The sequence below is a fragment of the Myxine glutinosa genome, chromosome 1 (assembly GCF_964187855.1).
Source record: "Myxine glutinosa chromosome 1, kmMyxGlut1.1, whole genome shotgun sequence".
Classification (NCBI taxonomy): domain Eukaryota; kingdom Metazoa; phylum Chordata; class Myxini; order Myxiniformes; family Myxinidae; genus Myxine; species Myxine glutinosa.
Genome location: NC_136261.1, coordinates 282,135,901 through 282,154,809, shown reverse-complemented (window position 1 = coordinate 282,154,809; position 18,909 = coordinate 282,135,901). Strand labels below are relative to the sequence as shown.

General features: G+C 44.0%; 1 protein-coding gene across 3 annotated transcripts in view; it reads right to left on the bottom strand.

The window, feature by feature from the left end:
* LOC137438266 (signal-induced proliferation-associated 1-like protein 2) overlaps positions 1–18,909 on the bottom strand; it is a 254,665-nt gene that overhangs the window by 32,151 nt on the left and 203,605 nt on the right. For all 3 annotated transcript variants that reach the window (XM_068133386.2, XM_078766828.1, XM_078766837.1), the window contains 6 exons: positions 18,284–18,730; positions 7,771–7,859; positions 7,578–7,663; positions 6,008–6,390; positions 5,662–5,838; positions 348–537 (listed from right to left, as the gene is read on the bottom strand). In XM_068133386.2, coding sequence (XP_067989487.2) covers positions 348–537; positions 5,662–5,838; positions 6,008–6,390; positions 7,578–7,663; positions 7,771–7,859; positions 18,284–18,730 — 1,372 coding nt within the window. The remainder of the gene's footprint in view (positions 1–347; positions 538–5,661; positions 5,839–6,007; positions 6,391–7,577; positions 7,664–7,770; positions 7,860–18,283; positions 18,731–18,909) is intronic.

Below are 18,909 nucleotides of genomic sequence, written 5' to 3'. Positions count from 1 at the left end.
GTTGAGGGGAGAAGTGGGATAGGAGGGGGAGAAAGGGAGCTCAGAGAGGTTTCTACAACTTCCTATTGCCTTTTCTCTTCTTTGAAAGACACCAAAGCTTTTCATTCAGTCTTAAGTCATTCAGGCTGCATGTATCCACCCTTAGTATGGTTCTAATATTGCAGTGACTGGCCAAACATTCCATTACTGCATGCAAAGCATTTCAAAGTGGAAGGTACAACAACGTTGCATCAAAGACACTCGTGAGAAGATTCACCTTTGTGAAGAACACTGAGGTTCGCAACCCAAGGAAACAAGTATTGTACGATACAACAAACCCATAGGTACACATACATGCAAATACATACCCTGCGTTCCCGATTGTCATTTGCCAATGGGTAAGGTTCTGGGCTGTCAGGAGTAATCAGTTTCATCAGATCTTCTACCATGCTCGAATTTAGCTGAGATTTCTTTGGAGACCGCAGGTCACGCACCGAAGCCCGGAGGCGCGTCTGGCCCAGCCCACTGCTGCTGCTGCCACCATCACTGCTCGACATTCTAACAAACAAAGTGGACAACATTATTGCCTTTCTGCCAATACGAATTCCAGAAATGCTCTTTGGCAGAGATCTAGCAGTACAGTTATGTGAGTGTTTTCTCAAAAAAAAGGAGAAGAAACATCAAATCATCAAGAAAGAGAATATTCCCTTTCAACTGATGTATTAATTAAAGGAGAAGAACCATCAAATCATCAAGAAAGAGAATATTCCCTTTCAACTGATGTATTAATTTCAAGATGGAACATTCCAAATTACATGGAGTTTAAGCAATGACCCAACAACTACCCCCAAAAGGTGGCTTTGAATTATTACTGCATCACTGTTATTCCAACTTCTATCAGTTCTCGTTGATGAAAACTGACTGGGTGCAGAAAGTTCGAATCCAATGATATGATTTGAATAGTTGAAAATGGATGAAGGTGAAGAAACAGGGTATTTTTTTCTTGGCTCTCAAAAATTATAATTCACCTCAAAGAGTTTTTCTGACTAGCTATGTACAAAAACAACAACAAAATAACAGATTACTCAAGATTAGCAACTGTTTTTTTGGCTTTAGAACATTAATAATTGGTTATAAACCCAACATGTGTGCACTGTACAACCTTGAGGCTTTGTTTTTCTCTCAGTGGTCCGTCGTTTGTGATCCAATAACTTTCGTTCTCTGTATTCCCAGGCTTTTCACCCATAGCCTACTTCCTTGTGTAAATCTCAACTCAAAAAAAAAAAAAAAAAAAACAAACAAAAAAAAAAAATTTCCTTCTCTGTTCTCATTCGTTTATTCATTCTTATTCGTTCGTTCGTTCTTCGACCACGTGTTTCTCCCCCATTTCCCCAGATAGTTTTCACTCATTAACCTTCAATGTTTACACTTTCCCCTCAAGTTATGTATTCCGTCATATTTTATAACACCTTTTTCTTCTTCTTCTTTAAAAGGCTGCTTTCGACTTGCTCACCAAATCAATTCATCCCAAAAAAAATATCCATCTCCTATAGTGCCTTTGTTCTACATTCCCTAAACTCTCCTGCACTCCATCCTCCATCCAGCGTCCTTAAACGTATTTTTAACTCGAAGGTCACAAGAAACTCATTTTGCAATAAATGTTCGTTTCCCATAAATCGTACACTTTCAAAAATCCAATCTCACCCCTCCCCTCCAAATCTTCCCCATAACCCCTCCCCTCCAAATCTTACCCATCACCCCTCCCCTCCAAATCTTCCCCATCACCCATCCCTTTCAAATCTCCCCCCTTGCCCCCTCCCTCCTAAACTACTCCCTCACCCCTCCCCGCCAAGACGCCCCCTCGCCCCTCCCCTCCTAGACTCCTGCCTCACCCCTCCCCTCCAAATCTCCCCCATATCCCATCCCTTTCAAATCCCTCCCCTTGTCCCTTCCCTCCCAAACTCCCCCCTCACCCCTCCCCTTCAAATCTCCCCACCCTCATTGCTTCTCAATTTCCCCCCGCTCACTCCCCCTCCTCAAAGCGTCCTCCCCGCTTCTTCCCCCTTCAAACTCTCACCTCCATCTCCCCCAACCTTCTGCCTCGCTCTTCCCCCTCCTCAAATAACACCTCATTGTGGCTCACCCAATCACCATCAAACCTTTTGTCCGCCCCATCCTTCCCTTTCTCCGAGCTATTCTGAAATCTCTGACACACCTTCAACAGCTCTCCCTATCTCTTCCACCTCTTCCACATCTTACCCTACCCCTCCTCCCCCCTGTTCTGTATCTGATGCTCCCCCTTCCTCTTCATTAACGGTATGGACCTCAAACATCCGGGGCCTTCGTTCAAACTTAACTGATCTCTCCATACAGGTTGCTTCTGTCAAACCAGACGTGATCTGCTTAACAGAAACTTTCCTCCTTTATGATGTCTCTGATTCCATAGTATCTCTCCTGGGCTACTCCCTCCTCCGGTATGATAGACCTGAGCCTCGTCCTGGAGGCGGGGTTGCTATCTTTATCAAAAACTCTCTTCCTCACTCGCCCTGCACTGCACTCTCTCCACCTCACCCCCAGGAATACCTCTGGCTACGGCTTCCCCTTCGCTCCCACCTCTTGTTCATATGTGTGTTGTACCGTCCACCAAACAGTGATGACTCCATCTACATCTCGCTGTCTGATGATATGGACCAACTTCTATCTACTCATCCCAACTCTCTCTTCCTCATATGTGGTGATTTCAACTGTCATCATGCCAGTTGGCTGGGTGTGGGTACCTCTCTCACCAGCCATGGCTCCTCAGCAAAGGACTTCTGCGACTCACTGGGACTGACACAATCTGTCAATTTCCCGACCCGGATCTCAGTCAACGGAACATCTTCTCTTCTGGACTTGGTTATGACTAACTTCCCTGAAAATGTCTGCTGCTCTTCTTCTGCTCCGATCGGATCATCTGATCATGTCCTTGTTAAAGTGGACATCTCTCTGACCATCCTCAGGGAGCCTGCTCAGCGTCGACGAGTCTGGCATTTCACTCAGGCCAACTGGCAGTTGGCACGGTCTTCAAGCAGCCATCAATCATCTGGACTGGTCTCCCATCTCTACCACCTCTGACATCAACTCATCCTGGGAATTCTTCCAAAGTAAATTGCTCTCTCTCATGCACAGATTTATCCCATCTCGTCTTCAGTTGTCATACCCTTCCTCCCGTCCATGGTACACGGAATCTTGTGGTGAGGCTGTTGCCCAGAAACAACTTGCCTTCGTCTCCTGGAAAGCAAATCCAACGGAAGGAAATCTCATTTCCTTTCACAAAGCCCGAAACAAGTGTGTGTCCACCCTCAGGAGAGCCAGGAAACAATATTTCTCCGTTCTCAAGACCGAACTCTCTTATCTGTCTCCCTCTTCCAAATCCTGGTGGCGTCTGGTCAAATCCGTTTCTGGTGTTTGTTCCCCCTCCATCCCCTCCCTTACCTCAAACGGCTATACAGCTGACTCCGCACGTGAAAAAGCTGAATGCCTCAACTCTGTGTTTGCCTCTAAATCTTGTGTCCCAAACCCATCCCTCTCTGTACCCACCATACCCAGTCGTACCCTGCTGCTCCTGGACTCCGTGTCCTTTCCTCCTGACAAGGTGGAAAAGTTTCTGTCAACCCTCGACTCTGATTCTGCAACTGGACCCGACGGCATCAGCCCACGGGTCCTAAAATCCTGCTCTGCTGCTCTATCTCACCCTCTCGCTGTTCTCTTCACCCTCTCTTTTGCTCAAGGTCAACTGCCATCTGCTTGGAAATCAGCCAACATCACCGCTTTGCACAAAAAAGGTGCAAAAACAGATCCTAGCAACTACAGACCAATCAGCCTTCTCCCAATTATCAGCAAAGTCATGGAATCCATCATTGCTTCTGATATGAAATCTTTCCTCTTCTCCAATGGCTTGATCTCTGATCATCAATTTGGTTTCAGACCAGGTCACTCTACTCTGGACATGCTGCTTCTGCTGTCTCAACAATGGATGGAGGTCCTCAATGCCAAACAGGAAATTAGAGCTGTCTCCCTCGACATATCACGTGCCTTCGACACGGTCTGGCACCCCGCTCTGCTCACCAAACTCTCCTCCTTTGGTATCCATGGAAATCTCCACGCATGGCTGGCGGACTTCCTCTCTAGTCGTCGTCAACGTGTGGCCCTGAATGGGTTTCTCTCATCTCCTCTTCCTGTTCAGGCTGGAGTTCCCCAAGGCAGTGTTCTGGGCCCCGTGCTTTTTCTGGTCTTCATCAATGATCTCTCTGACTCTCTCGAAAATCCTCTCTATCTCTTTGCTGATGACTCCACTCTCTGCCGCTCCATTCCTCTTCCCTCAGATCGGCAGTCTGCTGCCTCCTCACTCTCTGAAGACCTGGACAAAATCACAGACTGGTCAAACAAGTGGAACATGTCTTTCAATCCTGACAAATCTCACACTCTTACTATGTCTCTCCGAAAAGATCGACTGGACAACCCTCCCATCTACTTTCTCAACAATCCTCTCCAAGAAGTTCTGTCGCTCAAGATTTTGGGTCTCACTATCTGCCATGATCTTTCTTGGGAAAACCACATTTCCAAGCTGGCCTCCAAAGCCAGTCGCCGACTGGGCATCCTCCGTCGTGCGAAGTCCTTCCTCGGCACACCTGAGCTCCTCACCACATACAAGGCTTTCATCCGCAGCTCAATGGAATACTGTTCTCCCCTATGGGCCGGTGCTCCTGCCTCACACCTAGCTCGGCTTCACGCTGTTGAAACCAAAGCTTTCAGAATTATTGGAATCTCCCGCGATGAAGCTATCTCTGAGGGCCTTTCACTCACTCACCGCAGGCAGGTAGGTGGTCTTTCTGTCTTCTACCGACTCCTCTCCGGCCTTGCACCCCCAGCTCTCTCTGTGCTCTGTCCCCCAAATATTCCTACAGGTCGCACAAGATCTGCCAGCAACCCTCTGATGGTTAAACTGCCGAAATCTCGGCTCTCCGCTCACCTTCACTCTTTCATTCCTCTTTTCTCCCGCCTCTGGAACAAACTCCCTCACTCCCTTCAATCCCACTCCTCCCTCCAGGTCTTTAAAACAGCTGTTCACCACCATCTCTTATCTTCCCCCATCCAAAACCTTGATCTTTTCTACCCCCGCTAATTCACCCCAGATCCACCTTGTTTGAAATTCCAACTTCTTTCCTGGAAGTCCTGGCAGTGTCCATATGTTTTATACCTCTCCCACTGCCCCCTTCCCACGCCCCCCCCCCCCCCCAAAGCCCTCGCCCTCTCTCAGATCTCTCGATGTCTCCATGTCTCTCGGTCCCTGCTCTCAAATGTTGTGTTTGTGTCCTTCCCCCTCTCTCCCCATCTTGTCTACCGCTCCCTATGTTATATGTTTTATGTGTCGGTTTGTCTTTCTGTGTGATTAATGTTCGCTCTTTCACGAGCCTCGATATTGTATACAAAAAAAAAAAAAAAAAAAAAAAAAAAAAAAAAAACATTATTATTATTATTATCATTAATTCAGATAAAATTGTACATTTGTTAAACAAATAATTCTGACAACACAGATATGATTGGGTCACATGGCCACTTCTTATGACTAACGATCACTGATTATACCTTCATATATAATAAATAGCAAAATAATAAAAGTGACGTCACTTGACCATGTACCTAATTGTTTCAGTGTTGCTTGGTCCTTGGATCCGTTTGTGAGATGAAGAAACGTTCTGACCGTCAATGGTAGTAGAGGTAATATGCAAAGGTTGCTGCCCAGCTACCAATGTGCAGTGCGAGTCCTCCGAAGAAGAGGAACTCTTGCTGGGATTGTGAGGTGAGGACAGAGTCACTCTGCAATGCAGTGGTGCCCCCATTAGATGATCTGCCGACTGTCGGGCTTTGCATTATAGTTTATCAGCAATAAATCTCATTACATCATACAACTGTCTGATGCCTGCACCGACAATGTCAGCATTCAAAATAGAAGTCATGAAATCCAAACGCTTTCATAACCCCTCACCTGCTTTCCACAGAGTAGAAATCTCCACTCCTTGGTCCGTTGCCTTTATCTCCTACATCAGATGTGAAACCAAGCCCCGTGCTGCCACCTGTCCACGACTTGCCCCGAATGTGCTGATGAGAAACGCGTGAGTGCACACCGTCGGAGCGTCCATTTGTTGCCCTCGTTGGAGGGAGATCAATTCCGCTGTCTGTGGAAGTAGTTGTAACCGTGCCTTGGTCAACCACAACACCACCACTCGTATGATAATCAGGGCCTGCCGTCCCTGAAGCTGGATCCGTGTGATCTCCCGAGCCAAACCAACGCTCATCGCTGTGTCGGCTGGACGCCGTGCTCGACAGGGTGTTGCTGCTTGACGGGCTTGAATAGAAAGAATCGGCTCCCTATACAAGTGAAAATATGGACATGCCAACATTTTTCTGCTTTCTCAGTTACAAAGGAGTTAATTCGCCATTGAAACCCCCTTAATACAAAGATGGAAACACCACCAGATGATGCATGGGATGAGGCTGGTTGATGGCACACATGTGTGACGTAGCCTGCCCTCATATGTCTGATAAATCACAACCCAGACAGGCCAAGTTAGCTTTCCACCATTTACTACCCTAATGTACATTTTCCATCGCATTCCACACTGTATTACCATGTAATTTGTATAAAAGAGGTAATCGTATTATATACATGCCCCAATGAGATGTTGGCGTAATCATTGGTTAAATCGAGCAAAGAGGTTTATTGATAGGCCGCATAAAATGTACAAAGAACGAAGCACAAATGAAGCAGACATTCACCTGATGTTACACTTCTACACCCCACGCACCCCCCCTCCAAGAAAAATTGCAATAATGTTATTCACTGGTGCAACAATGAGAAACATTTGTATGCAATAAAAGGGATATCAAGGGTGCCTGTTTGGTTGCATTATTTGTTGTGCTTCTTGTAGAATTGCTATGAACTAGGGCATGCCCGTACTATATATAAGCTAGGACGTGCCCGTACGTGGGTGCCCGTTCCTTGCCAAAAAAAAAAAAAAAAAAAAATTTGTGTAGGGGTGTGTGTGTGTAAACATCCTAGGGCGTGCCCGTACGTGGGTGCAAAAAAACATGCGTGCAAACAACAACAAAAAAAAACTTTGAAACCACGTGGCAGTAACGACCACAGAACCCCCCCCCCCTCTATTTACATGAATGGTTTGGTCCATTCGCAACGACCACAGAACCCCCCCCCTCTATTTACATGCAATGGTTTGGTCCATTCGCAACGCCAAAGCGAACGGCGAACGGCTAAATCGCCATAGCTCGGTAAGTACTTGTCCGATTAATTTCAAACCTTGAAAAGGCACATCCTCGGGTCCCCAGCAATATACCTGGCAAGTTTCAAGTATATCGGACCCGTGGTTGTCGAGAAACAGCGGTCACAGACAAACAAACAAACGTACAAACGTACAAACAAACACACAGAGATTACTGGAATTATAGATAGATATCAGTCGATGACAAGAGGAGAAAAAGAGAAGGAAGGAAGGAAAGAGGAGGAGGAGGGGGAGGGAAAACAAAGAGGTTCACTCAACCTGTGTGTGTCTGCTTGGAGAATCTGACATGCCGACATCTCTGCGTGCGTGGCTAGTGCCGACTCGGCTCGACTGCCCTGGAGCATCTACAAACATGTCACACCTTGTTGAGCTCAAAAAAAACCTATCAATAATTGTGGACAAACCTTTCGCAAAGACCAAGCAGTATAGCAGCAAAGTCTAGTCTTTTTACCCAAATGCTTCAGGGTAGCCACTGGTTCCTTTGGCCGTCGTACACCTTCACCGGCTTCCTGTGCTATGCGTTCCAGCTGCATTGGGGTTCTGAAATGGGGGGGGGGGGGGGGGGGGGAGGAATGCATGGGTGGACCAATAAACACAGATTGCAAATGCCACAGTTATTCCCAAAGTATGCGACAAAATCAGGGCCAAAAAGAGCAATATGCATTTTAAGAGAATGAATGCACATTACGTTGCACAAATACCTTGAAACTTACAGCACGCAAAAGCAAAATCAGAAACGAAATGGAGGGCTTTGCAGAACAATGGGGCTACAAGCATAACATGAAAAAATTGTTTTGCCAGAAGGAGGAACGAGTGCAGACTTCCAAAAGCCTATGAATAAGATGGGTCTATACCAGTACAACTCAGAATAAGGATCAAAGCACAAGAGCCATCTTTAAGGAATAAATCAAAACCACAATATACTCACTGCAAAGTGCCAGGTGCTCCAAAGTGCAGTATTATAGAACCTCAGAAATACCAACAGCATGACGTGCTGTAGCTTACCTCTGCTCGAAGTAGCAAATCAGAAACCTAAACATTATGCCTACTTGTCTGTTACCAGAAAGTATGCTCGTTACGGGTGGGGAAACAGTTTTTTTTTTTTGAAACTAGGGGGGCCTTGGACCAAATTTTCATTGGTCTTCATGGCCTTGGGCGTTTCTGCAAGTCTGAACAAAAACAATAGGCATCTCAGCCTGGAAGCGTTGGAACTCTAATAATAATTAGAGCCAGAGGTCTTTTGGGGTCTTGAGGGTATTGGGGGTCTTAAAGGGTCTTCAAAGGTTGAAGGGGTCTCAGTCTAAAGGGTCAAATGGTAGATTTCAATTGTAAGTAATTAATAGACATAAGTAATTAATAGACACAAAAAACATGCCTCACACACACAACTCATCGATTTATCGTAGATACATGGTCTAAGGCTCGTACTGAAGCTGAAACGGGCACACAAAATACACACACACGCACGCACGGGCACGCACACACGCACGCCAACAAATCAAGAAAATGACAAATAATAAGCCCTCAAAAATGAAGTGAAAAGATCCTGAAAGCTGAAGAGTGCCAAAAATTGTACCAGTGATTATTTCAGCAATGGGAATGATAAAAAGAACCTTACAGAGATGTTAAAAACCATCTTTGGGAATATTACGACAAACGAACTGCAGTTGGAAGCTGACCGAAGCTTGGGGACAACCCTCAAAAGAACCCTAACAACAAACCTTTGAGAACAAGAAAACTTCACAAAGTGGTCCATGAATCATCATGATCCGTTACTGAACCTGAGGTGGATACATCGAGAACTGGGAAGACTCAGTTTAACATTCTGAAACCCGCATATGGAGACAACCAATGACACATGCATGCACATGCGCACAAGGACATACTGATGAGACAAACACTTACAGCCACTCAGCTTGGGGGAAGTACCGTCACTGCCGTCACTTTCCGGGATACTCCAGGTATCAGTTACATCATAACAATGGTGCCGCTTTTTTACATCATAATATTGCTCTATCCTTTTAAATGATGAACGTCAAGCAAGGAAGCAGCACATACCATTTTTTTCTTTCATATGATTTGAACTGGTCCAATCCGGATGGGTGATTTTTAGGAGACACCATCTCCTTACTGGATGGCCATTAACTCCCTTCGGAAGGTCATCCTGTCTTTGTCAGGTGTTGTTTTTAGGCATGGCAGTGTGCCATGGTCACTCTCCCCACCGGCAAAGCCAGTGAGGCGTGTCGGTTTAGTCGCCGACAACCCAACAAACATCAGTTTTGAACATATTTCACAAACTGAACAAACACATTATGAAACTAGAATGGCAGTCGGTAGAGATCATACCTCCGCCAGGCTGAAATGTTTACGTTTTCTATCCCACTGATAGGCCGGATCTGGATTCGGACCTGGACCAAAATCTAATCGGCTTGTTCTCGTCTCCTAACCAACTCAACCACCTAGTTTTGTCATGAGCCGTTCACAATTTTTTGAAATATAATGGTATTTACCGTTTTTGGCCATATCACTGAAAGGCGAAGAATCACTTGAAAAAAAAAAAAAAAATTCTCGTATGTGGATCCGTATTCGGACCATCACCAAAATCGAACCGACTCAGCTTTGTCTCACATACAAACACAACCTGCCCACAAAGTTTAGTCCGGGTTTGTCCACAACTTGAGATATCATGCTATATATCGGTTTTAGTCCTATCACTCAATGGTGAAGAATCACTTAAAATATCTCTGAGTCGGATTCGAATCTTCACCAAAATTGAATCAATTCTTACTTGTCCCACACCCAACCTGTCCACCAAGTTTCGTCCGAATCTGTCCACAACCTTTTGAGATATCCTGTTCACAAACAGACAGACAGAGATAGACTTGTAAACATAACCTACATCCATCTTCGGTGGCGGATGTAAAGTATAGTAAATAAAATCTAATTTTGAATAAATAAACACTTCGAAGTTTTATCAAACATAATATTGCTTTGGCATGAGCTACAAACCAGTTATCCACAAATGTAACAACTTCAACAGGAAGTGAAAATTCAAGTCTCTCCTAAAAAAAATCAAATAAAAGAAAAAGAAAAAAAATCAAACAAACTAACCCTCCTGTAGCCTTTTTCCTGTGCAAAGAACAAAGCAGAGGCTTTAAAATCGTTTGCCCAAAAGGAATGCTAAGTGATGGCCAGCAATCACTGCACCAATCCAATGGGGCCAGCGACCTTTGCGCCAATAAATTGATGGCCGCAAATCTTTGCGCCAATCGACGGTCTTGCAGCGAGTTTTGGACTGCAGGCAAGGTGCAACGTTCAAAGTCATTTAATCTGTTTTCAAGGCGTGCGGCATCTCTACTGCAAAGGCCCAAGAGGAACAAAGTGGTTGCAGGAAACAAGTGATTCAGAAATACATCCAGCTATTGAAGTCCAGTTTAGTAGACTTCAAAGTGGACTTGAAAAGGAAAGAATACAGCAGGATAACTCAAAGGGAGCTCGCCTCTGAACGGTCTAGTCTGGATTCGGTTGGTTGTCCTGTTTGCTAACATTTGTATGTGGATGTTGAAGATTTCATGGTATTTAAAAAAATAAAAAAGGAATCCACTGTGTGTTGGTGCACTACCTCCTGAGTTTGTGCCCAAAAATACTACAATAACTAACGAGGGTGAAGTTGATGGCATGCCATCACAAATCCGCACATTTCCACATAAAGCAAAGTTGAAAGATGGCAAAGATTGCCACCAGCAATGGCCCAATCTTGCATTTTGGATTAAACTTTTTTTTCCCCTCCGTTTTGACCTATGTAATAACAAGGCTCCACCCACTGGGTCATGAACTGGGGGTCAAATCCAAAAAATCGTTAAATATTTCATGCGACCGCAATGTTGATTGTTTGATACAAAGTTTCATTAAAAATGTTTTAAAATGTGCCCGTAATTGCATTTTTTTGGTATTTGACCTTTTAACCCTGCCCCAAGGGGCAGAGCCAAAATAATACTGCTCTTGCACTTTTTTTCCATGTGGTAATGACATCTACCAAGTTTGGTGAATTTCTGCCCAACAGTTTCGGAGGAGATAGAGTGATGGACAGACAGAGCCGATAACAATATCACCCATTCTTTTCAAAAAGCTTGGGGATAATGCTTACTGTTAATGCAGAGAGAAGACAGACTAATGTCTATCAGGACTTAAACACAGTACCAACCTAGAAATTGTGCATAAAGGAATAAAGAAGACGACGTCATGCAGAGCACAATACTTGCAAAATCCAAACTCCCCCCGCCCCCCCCCCCCCTCCCACACTAGAGCAGCACTCAGTAGAACGCATACCTCTGCAAGGCTTGACAGTTTATGTTTTGTATCCCACTAATAGTTCAGAATAGGTACACTGTGTTCCTGCGTATCGTAAGAGGCGACTAAAAGGGTTGGCATCAGGAAGGGCATCTGGCCATAAAAACATTGCCTCAAATAGGGAACCATGACAATTACAATTACATATGGGCAGGGTACAGCCCGAAATACCCCGTGGGGGACCTCACTCCTTCTCGTCAAAAATCAAGGTGGGGAACCCGATCGAAGCAAGGGTGGAAATCACTCCATTTATGACGAAGAAACGTCTGATGCCCCACGTGGAGATCGGTTTCTGAGGTTTGGGACGTGGAATGTAGGGACAATGACAGGGACATCAGGAGAAGTGGTGGAAGTATTGGTCAGAAAAAGAGTGGACATATGTTGTGTGCAGGAGACGAGATGGAAGGGAAGTGGTGTGAGAATGGTGAAGGGTAGGCAGGGACAGAAATACAAGTTTGTGTGGCAAGGGTGCCCAGAAGGCGTGCATGGTGTTGGTGTCCTGTTTTCTGAGGAGTTTGCAGACAGTGTGGTGAATGTGACTCGAGTGAGTGAAATGTTGATGATGGTGAAAATGATGATTGGAAAGCTCTTGGTGAACGTCATCTCAGGATATGCTCCGCAGGTCGGTCGGAGCGATGAAGAGAGGGACACGTTCTGGTGTGCGATAGAGAAGCTGATGGAAAACATGAAAGATGAGGAAGTTGTTGTGGTAGGAGGAGACCTAAATGGACATGTGGGAAGGAGTATGGATGGTTTTGACGGAGTTCATGGGGGTTACGGATATGGTGTGAGAAATGGAGAAGGTGAAAGGATTTTGGAGTTTGCTGATGGAGCTGATTTGTTGATTTGTAATACTCAGTTCCAGAAAGGGGATAATAAGCTTGTTACATACACGTCAGGTGGGTCGACGACAACCGTTGACTACCTGATGGTGCATAGGTGAGATAGGGGGCACCCCCGGGACACAAAGGCAATCCCGGCGGAGGAGGCTGTTTCACAGCACCACTTGGCTGTCTGCGACACAAGGGTGAAAGGTGCGAGGAGAGCTCGGCAGGTGAAGTACCAACCGAGAATGAAGGGGTGGAGGTTGAAAGAGGTGACAGTGAGGGAGGCATTAAAAGAGAGGCTGAGTATGGTAGAGGATGATGGGGTAGAGCTTAAAAGTGGTTGGATGTCAATGAAAGATAGTCTGTTGGAGCTGTTGGGCGAGGTATGTGGATGGACTAAAGGACCACCGAGGAACTCGGAAACATGGTGGTGGGATGATGAAGTTGGAAAGAGGATTGACGAGAAGAGGAAGAGCTTCAAGGAGTGGCAGAAGGCGAAAGGTACGGGGGCAGAAAAGGGAGAACATGAAAGTTATAAGGCAGCCAAGAAGGCTGCAAAGAAAGAGGTAGCAAAGGTGCAGGAGGAATGGTGGAAAATGTTCGGAGAACGCTTGGATTCGGTAGAGGGTCAGAGAGCGGTATTCAGGATTGTAAAGCAGATGGCGAAAGAGAGGTGCGATGTGATGGTGGTGAGTTGCTTGAAGGATGAAGTGGGACTAATCGTTGTGGAGCCAGATGGGATTAAAGGAAGATGGAAGAGATATATGGAAATGCTGTTGAATGCAGAGAATTAATGGGACAGCACCATCGAGAGTAACATACTTTTAGGACCGGCAGAGAAGATAACTGAGAAGGAAGTTGAGGTAGCGATAAAAGCAATGAAGATTAGAAAAGCAGGAGGGCCGACGGTTGTGGGAGATATGTTGAAGGCAGCGGGAAGTTGGGGTGTGAAGACAATAACAGAGATCTGTAATCTAGTGGTGAAAGATGGCTGCCTTCCAGTGGATTGGGAACTGAGTACCCTCATCCCTCTATATAAGTGGAAGGGTGACCCTCTGGACTGTGGCTCGTATAGAGAGATAAAGTTATTGGAGCATGGAATGAAGGTATTAGAAAGAGTGTTGGAGAGGAGAATAAGGAAGAAAGTGAAGATTTACGAAATGCAGTTTGGATTTATGCCAGGAAGAGGAACAACACACGCTTTTTATTGTAAGGCAGTTGCAGGAGAAGTACACGGAGAAGAGGAAGAAGTTGTTTCTTGGGTTTGTTGATCTGGAGAAAGCATTTGATAAGGTACCACGCAAAGTAGTGACATGGGCATTGAGGAAGTTAGGAGTGGAAGAATGGTTGATCAGAGTAGTGATGGCAATGTACGAGAGAGCGCGCACAGCTGTAAGGATGAAGGACTGGTACAGTGGTGAGTTTGAGGTAAAGGTGGGAGTGCATCAGGGGTCGGTACTAAGTCCACTACTATTTGTAGCTGTGATGGAGGTGCTGGCTCGGAACGTAAAGGAGGGTTTACCGTGGGAGTTGTTGTATACAGATGATCTGGTGTTGATTGCGGAAAGTATGGATGGACTGAAGGAGAAGATGAACAAGTGGAAGGAATGTATGGAGACAAAAGGTCTGAAGGTGAATATCGGAAAGACGAAGGTGATGGCAAGTGGTAAAGCATGTGGTGAGGTGGAAAGAACTGGGAAGTGGCCGTGTGCTGTGTGCAGGAAGGGTGTCGGAGTGAACTCCATTCAATGTACAATGTGCGGTGAGTGGGTTTATCAAAAATGTAGTGGTCTGAGAGGGTCATTACCCAGTGTGTCAGCTACATTCAAATGTAAGGTGTGCACAGAGGGAGCTGCACTTGGAGGAAATGTTGAGTTGGATCTTGGAGACGGCATGAAGCTGGAAGGTGTGAAAACATTTTGCTACCTCGAAGACATGCTGAATGGAGAAGGTGGATCAGACTCGGCAATGGTTGCTCGAGTGAGATGTGCATGGAAGAAGTTTCGGGAACCGAGTGGTGTGCTGATGAGGAGGGGAGTGTCATTGAAGCTGAAGGGAAAGGTGTATGCTGCATGTGTGAGAAGTGTTATGATTTATGGGAGGGAGACATGGGTAATGAATGTAGAGCAGCAACGAAGGCTGGAAAGGGTGGAAATGTGAATGTTTCGGTGGATGTGCGGCGTATCGTTGAGAAAAAAAAATTAAAAAAATTTGTAAGGCAGTTGTTGAGAGAGAGGAAGACAAATGATGAATTGCGAAAGATGATGGGAATAAAGCCTGTGATGGAAGCTGTGAAGAGAAACAGGTTGAGATGGTTTGGTCATGTGTTGAGGAAGGATGAAAGTGACTGGTTGAGAAGAGTGATGGAAATGAATGTAGAAGGAAGTAGAGGACGGGGAAGACCGAGAAAGACTTGGCTAAACATGGTGGAAGAAGAAATGCAGGCAAGGGGGTTAACAATAGGAGATGCAGAAAATAGGGCAAATTGGAGAAGATTGTCATGGGACCCGCAAGGCTAACCCCCACTCTAGCAGGGAAATGGCCTTAAAATGCCTGTTTTTGTTGTTGTTGTTGTTATATCCCACTAATAGGCCGGATTTGGATCCAAATCTGAACCAAAATCGAATCAGCTTGTTCTCGTCACCAAACCAACTAATCCACCTCGTTTTGTCATAGCTGGTCCACAACTTTTTAAAACATCATTCTATGTATAGTTTTTGGTCCCATCTCTCAATGGTGAACATTCACTTAAGGAATTTAAAAATTTTCGTATCCAGATCCAGATCTTCACCAAAATCGAATCAATCTTCCTTGTCACACACCCAACCTGCCCAAATTCCGTCCGAATCTGTCCACAACTTTTTGAGATATCCTGCTCACAGACAACATATAAATCAACAAAAGGGGCTGAAAACAACCTCGGTACAACTTCTGTGGCGGACGTAAGACATTAAAGCAAATACAGGTTTAATGGTGAGATTTGATGCAAACAGGAAATGCATAGGCAATATAGATATATATACAGTCACGTGAAAAAGTAAGTACACCCCATGTAAAATTTTGACTTTTTCAACATATTTCAACATACAGCTATTTGATCTTCATTTCAACAATATTGATCGATAAAGGTGATATAATATAACAAATATCATGAAACATTTACATTTTGTCGTCCATTGTATAATTTAAATAAACATAAATGCAAATTTCACATGTGGAAAAAGTAAGTACACCCTTGCTCTAATACGTGGTATTTCCCCCTTTGGCAGAAACAACCTCAAGTAGGCGTTTCTTATAACTGTCTACCAGTCTCTGACATCGACTGGGAGAAATTTTTGCCCACTCCTCCATGAAGAATTCTTTCAGCTGTGCGATGTTTGAGGGGTTTCTTGCATGCACATCTCGTTTCAAATCCCACCACAACATCTCGATGGGATTTAGATCCGGACTTTTACTTGGCCATTCCAGAACCCTCCATTTCTTTCTTTTCAGCCATTCCTTGGTGGATTTACTGGTATGTTTAGGGTCATTGTCATGTTGCAAGGTCTACCTTCGGTTGAGCTTCAACTTTCCGACAGATGGCCTCACATTATCCTCAAGCACCCTCTGGTACAATGAAGAATTCATAGTGGATTCTATGATGGTGAGCTGCCCAGGCCCTGATGCAGCAAAGCTGCCCCAAACCATAATATTTCCACCACCATGCTTTACAGTTGGTATCAGATTCTTGTGGTCAAATGCTGTCTTTGGTTTTCGCCAAATATGTCTTCTGGTATTGTGGCCAAATAGCTCTACCTTTGACTCATCTGTCCAGAGCACATTGTTCCAGAAGTGCTGGTCTTTGCCTCGGTGTTCATTGGCAAACTTTAGTCTTGTCCTGATGTTCTTTCTGGACAGCAAAGGTTTCCTCCTGGCACACCTCCCACGTAGATCAAATTTGTGCAGCCTCTTTCTAATGGTAGACTCGTGCACTTTGACATCAACAGTGGCAAGAGCTACCTGTAGGTCCTGTGATGACATTCTGTGGTTCTTAGAGACTTCTTTCAGCATATTGTGGTCTGCTCTCGGGCTGAACTTGCTGGGGCGGCCTGGCCTGAACAAGTTGGCAGTTGTTTGGAATCTTCTCCACTTGTAGATGATCTTCTGGACAGTCGAATGATTGATTTCAAATTGTTTGGAGATCTTTTTAAATCCCTTCCCAGACTCGTAGGCATCTATAACCTTCTTTCTGAAGGCCTCAGAGAGCTCTTTTGATCTGGGCATGGTGACACCGTACATTTCAACAACAAAGAGCAAACCAAACTAAATGTCTGAGGTTTAAATAAAACAGGTTCCTCCAAGATCCTCTCTAATGATGTTCTAATCATTTGCATCTGATTCTTCTAATTTTAGGTATTTGAAGTAGAGATAAATGTAGGGGTGTACTTACTTTTTCCACATGCGAAATTTGCATTTATGTTTATTTAAATTATACAATGGACTACAAAATGTAAATGTTTCATGATATTTGTTGTAGGGTTTACCGTGGGAGTTGTTGTATACAGATGATCTGGTGTTGATTGCGGAAAGTATGGATGGACTGAAGGAGAAGATGAACAAGTGGAAGGAATGTATGGAGACAAAAGGTCTGAAGGTGAATATCGGAAAGACGAAGGTGATGGCAAGTGGTAAAGCATGTGGTGAGGTGGAAAGAACTGGGAAGTGGCCGTGTGCTGTGTGCAGGAAGGGTGTCGGAGTGAACTCCATTCAATGTACAATGTGCGGTGAGTGGGTTTATCAAAAATGTAGTGGTCTGAGAGGGTCATTACCCAGTGTGTCAGCTACATTCAAATGTAAGGTGTGCACAGAGGGAGCTGCACTTGGAGGAAATGTATGTATGTATGTATATATATATATATATATATGTATGTATGTATGTATGTATATATATATATATATATATATATATATATATATATATATATATATATATATATATATATATATATATATATATATATATATATACATACATACATACATATATATATATATATATATATATATATATATATATACATACATACATACATATATATATATATATATATATACATACATACATACATGTATATATATATATATATATATATATATATATATACATACATATATATATATATATATATATATATATATATATATATATATATATATATATATATATATATATATATATATATATATATATATATGCCTGAGAGGGATTCATACATACTTTTCATAACAAACTTAAAATGTTACTTTAAATAAAAAAGTTAGAGAAAAATACATTTAAAATTCATTTGAAGAAATTATTTAATAGAATCAAAACCTGTTGAAGAGCAAGACAAAGGACAGAAGATAACACAATGACAGCAGGGCAATGAACATGGACAGACGACATCATTCTGGACAAAAAATAAAAATGACAAGCAGGTAAGAAAGAGTTAAGAAGGGAAGGTGGGTTCACAAGGATAGAAGAAGAATGATTTGAGATGGTAGAAAAAAACAAGGTGCTGACGGGCTGCCACCTTGAAGCATCTCAACTCCAGAAAGAAGCAGGACAACAGTTAGGTGATTCCACAAGCAGGAGAAAAGGGTACCAAAGAGTGGAGGTTGTAATGAAGCCTGGACTTTCACTTGCAGATTAAGGATGTAGAGAAATAATAATGATATGGATTGTATGACAAGAGTTAACACAAAGATCAAGTCAGCAATGCATGAGCAAACCCATTAAAATTGAATTGCATTCAGCAGGTGCCACACCTGTCTGTGAAGGGACTCTGCCAGTAAATACCACCGACATTGTTCTGAGCAGGTGCAACGGTGAGAGCAGGCTGTTGGAAAGCGAGATCCATGAACTGGCCTCCGGATGGCGATCGACGAAAATTCGTCTCAGAAGTTGAAGGGGATATGCGACTGGGAATTTCTTGTACTTGTGGACGCCGATATGGAGGCTCCAAAGGAAGGTTCCCCTGATATGTATCACGAAAATTCGTCTCAGAAGTTGAAGGGGATATGCGACTGGGAATTTCTTGTACTTGTGGACGCCGATATGGAGGCTCCAAAGGAAGGTTCCCCTGATATGTATCACGAAAACTCGTCTCAGAAGATGAAGGGGATATGCGACTGGGAATTTCTTGCACTTGTGGGCGCCAATATGGAGGCTCCAAAGGAAGGTTCCCCTGATATGTATCGGGTCTCAAGAAGAGTCTGCAATGAAAACAGTGCATGTGCACACACTAAGTTAATCTGCAATGCACCTGTTCTGGCACACAATTAACCGAACAAAGGGTTTGGCCTGATATGCCAGCTAGATGACTGATTTTGAGGAATGTTTGGTTTCTGGTAGATCCAAGTGGCTGCGCACAAATCAGATTTGATAGAGTTTT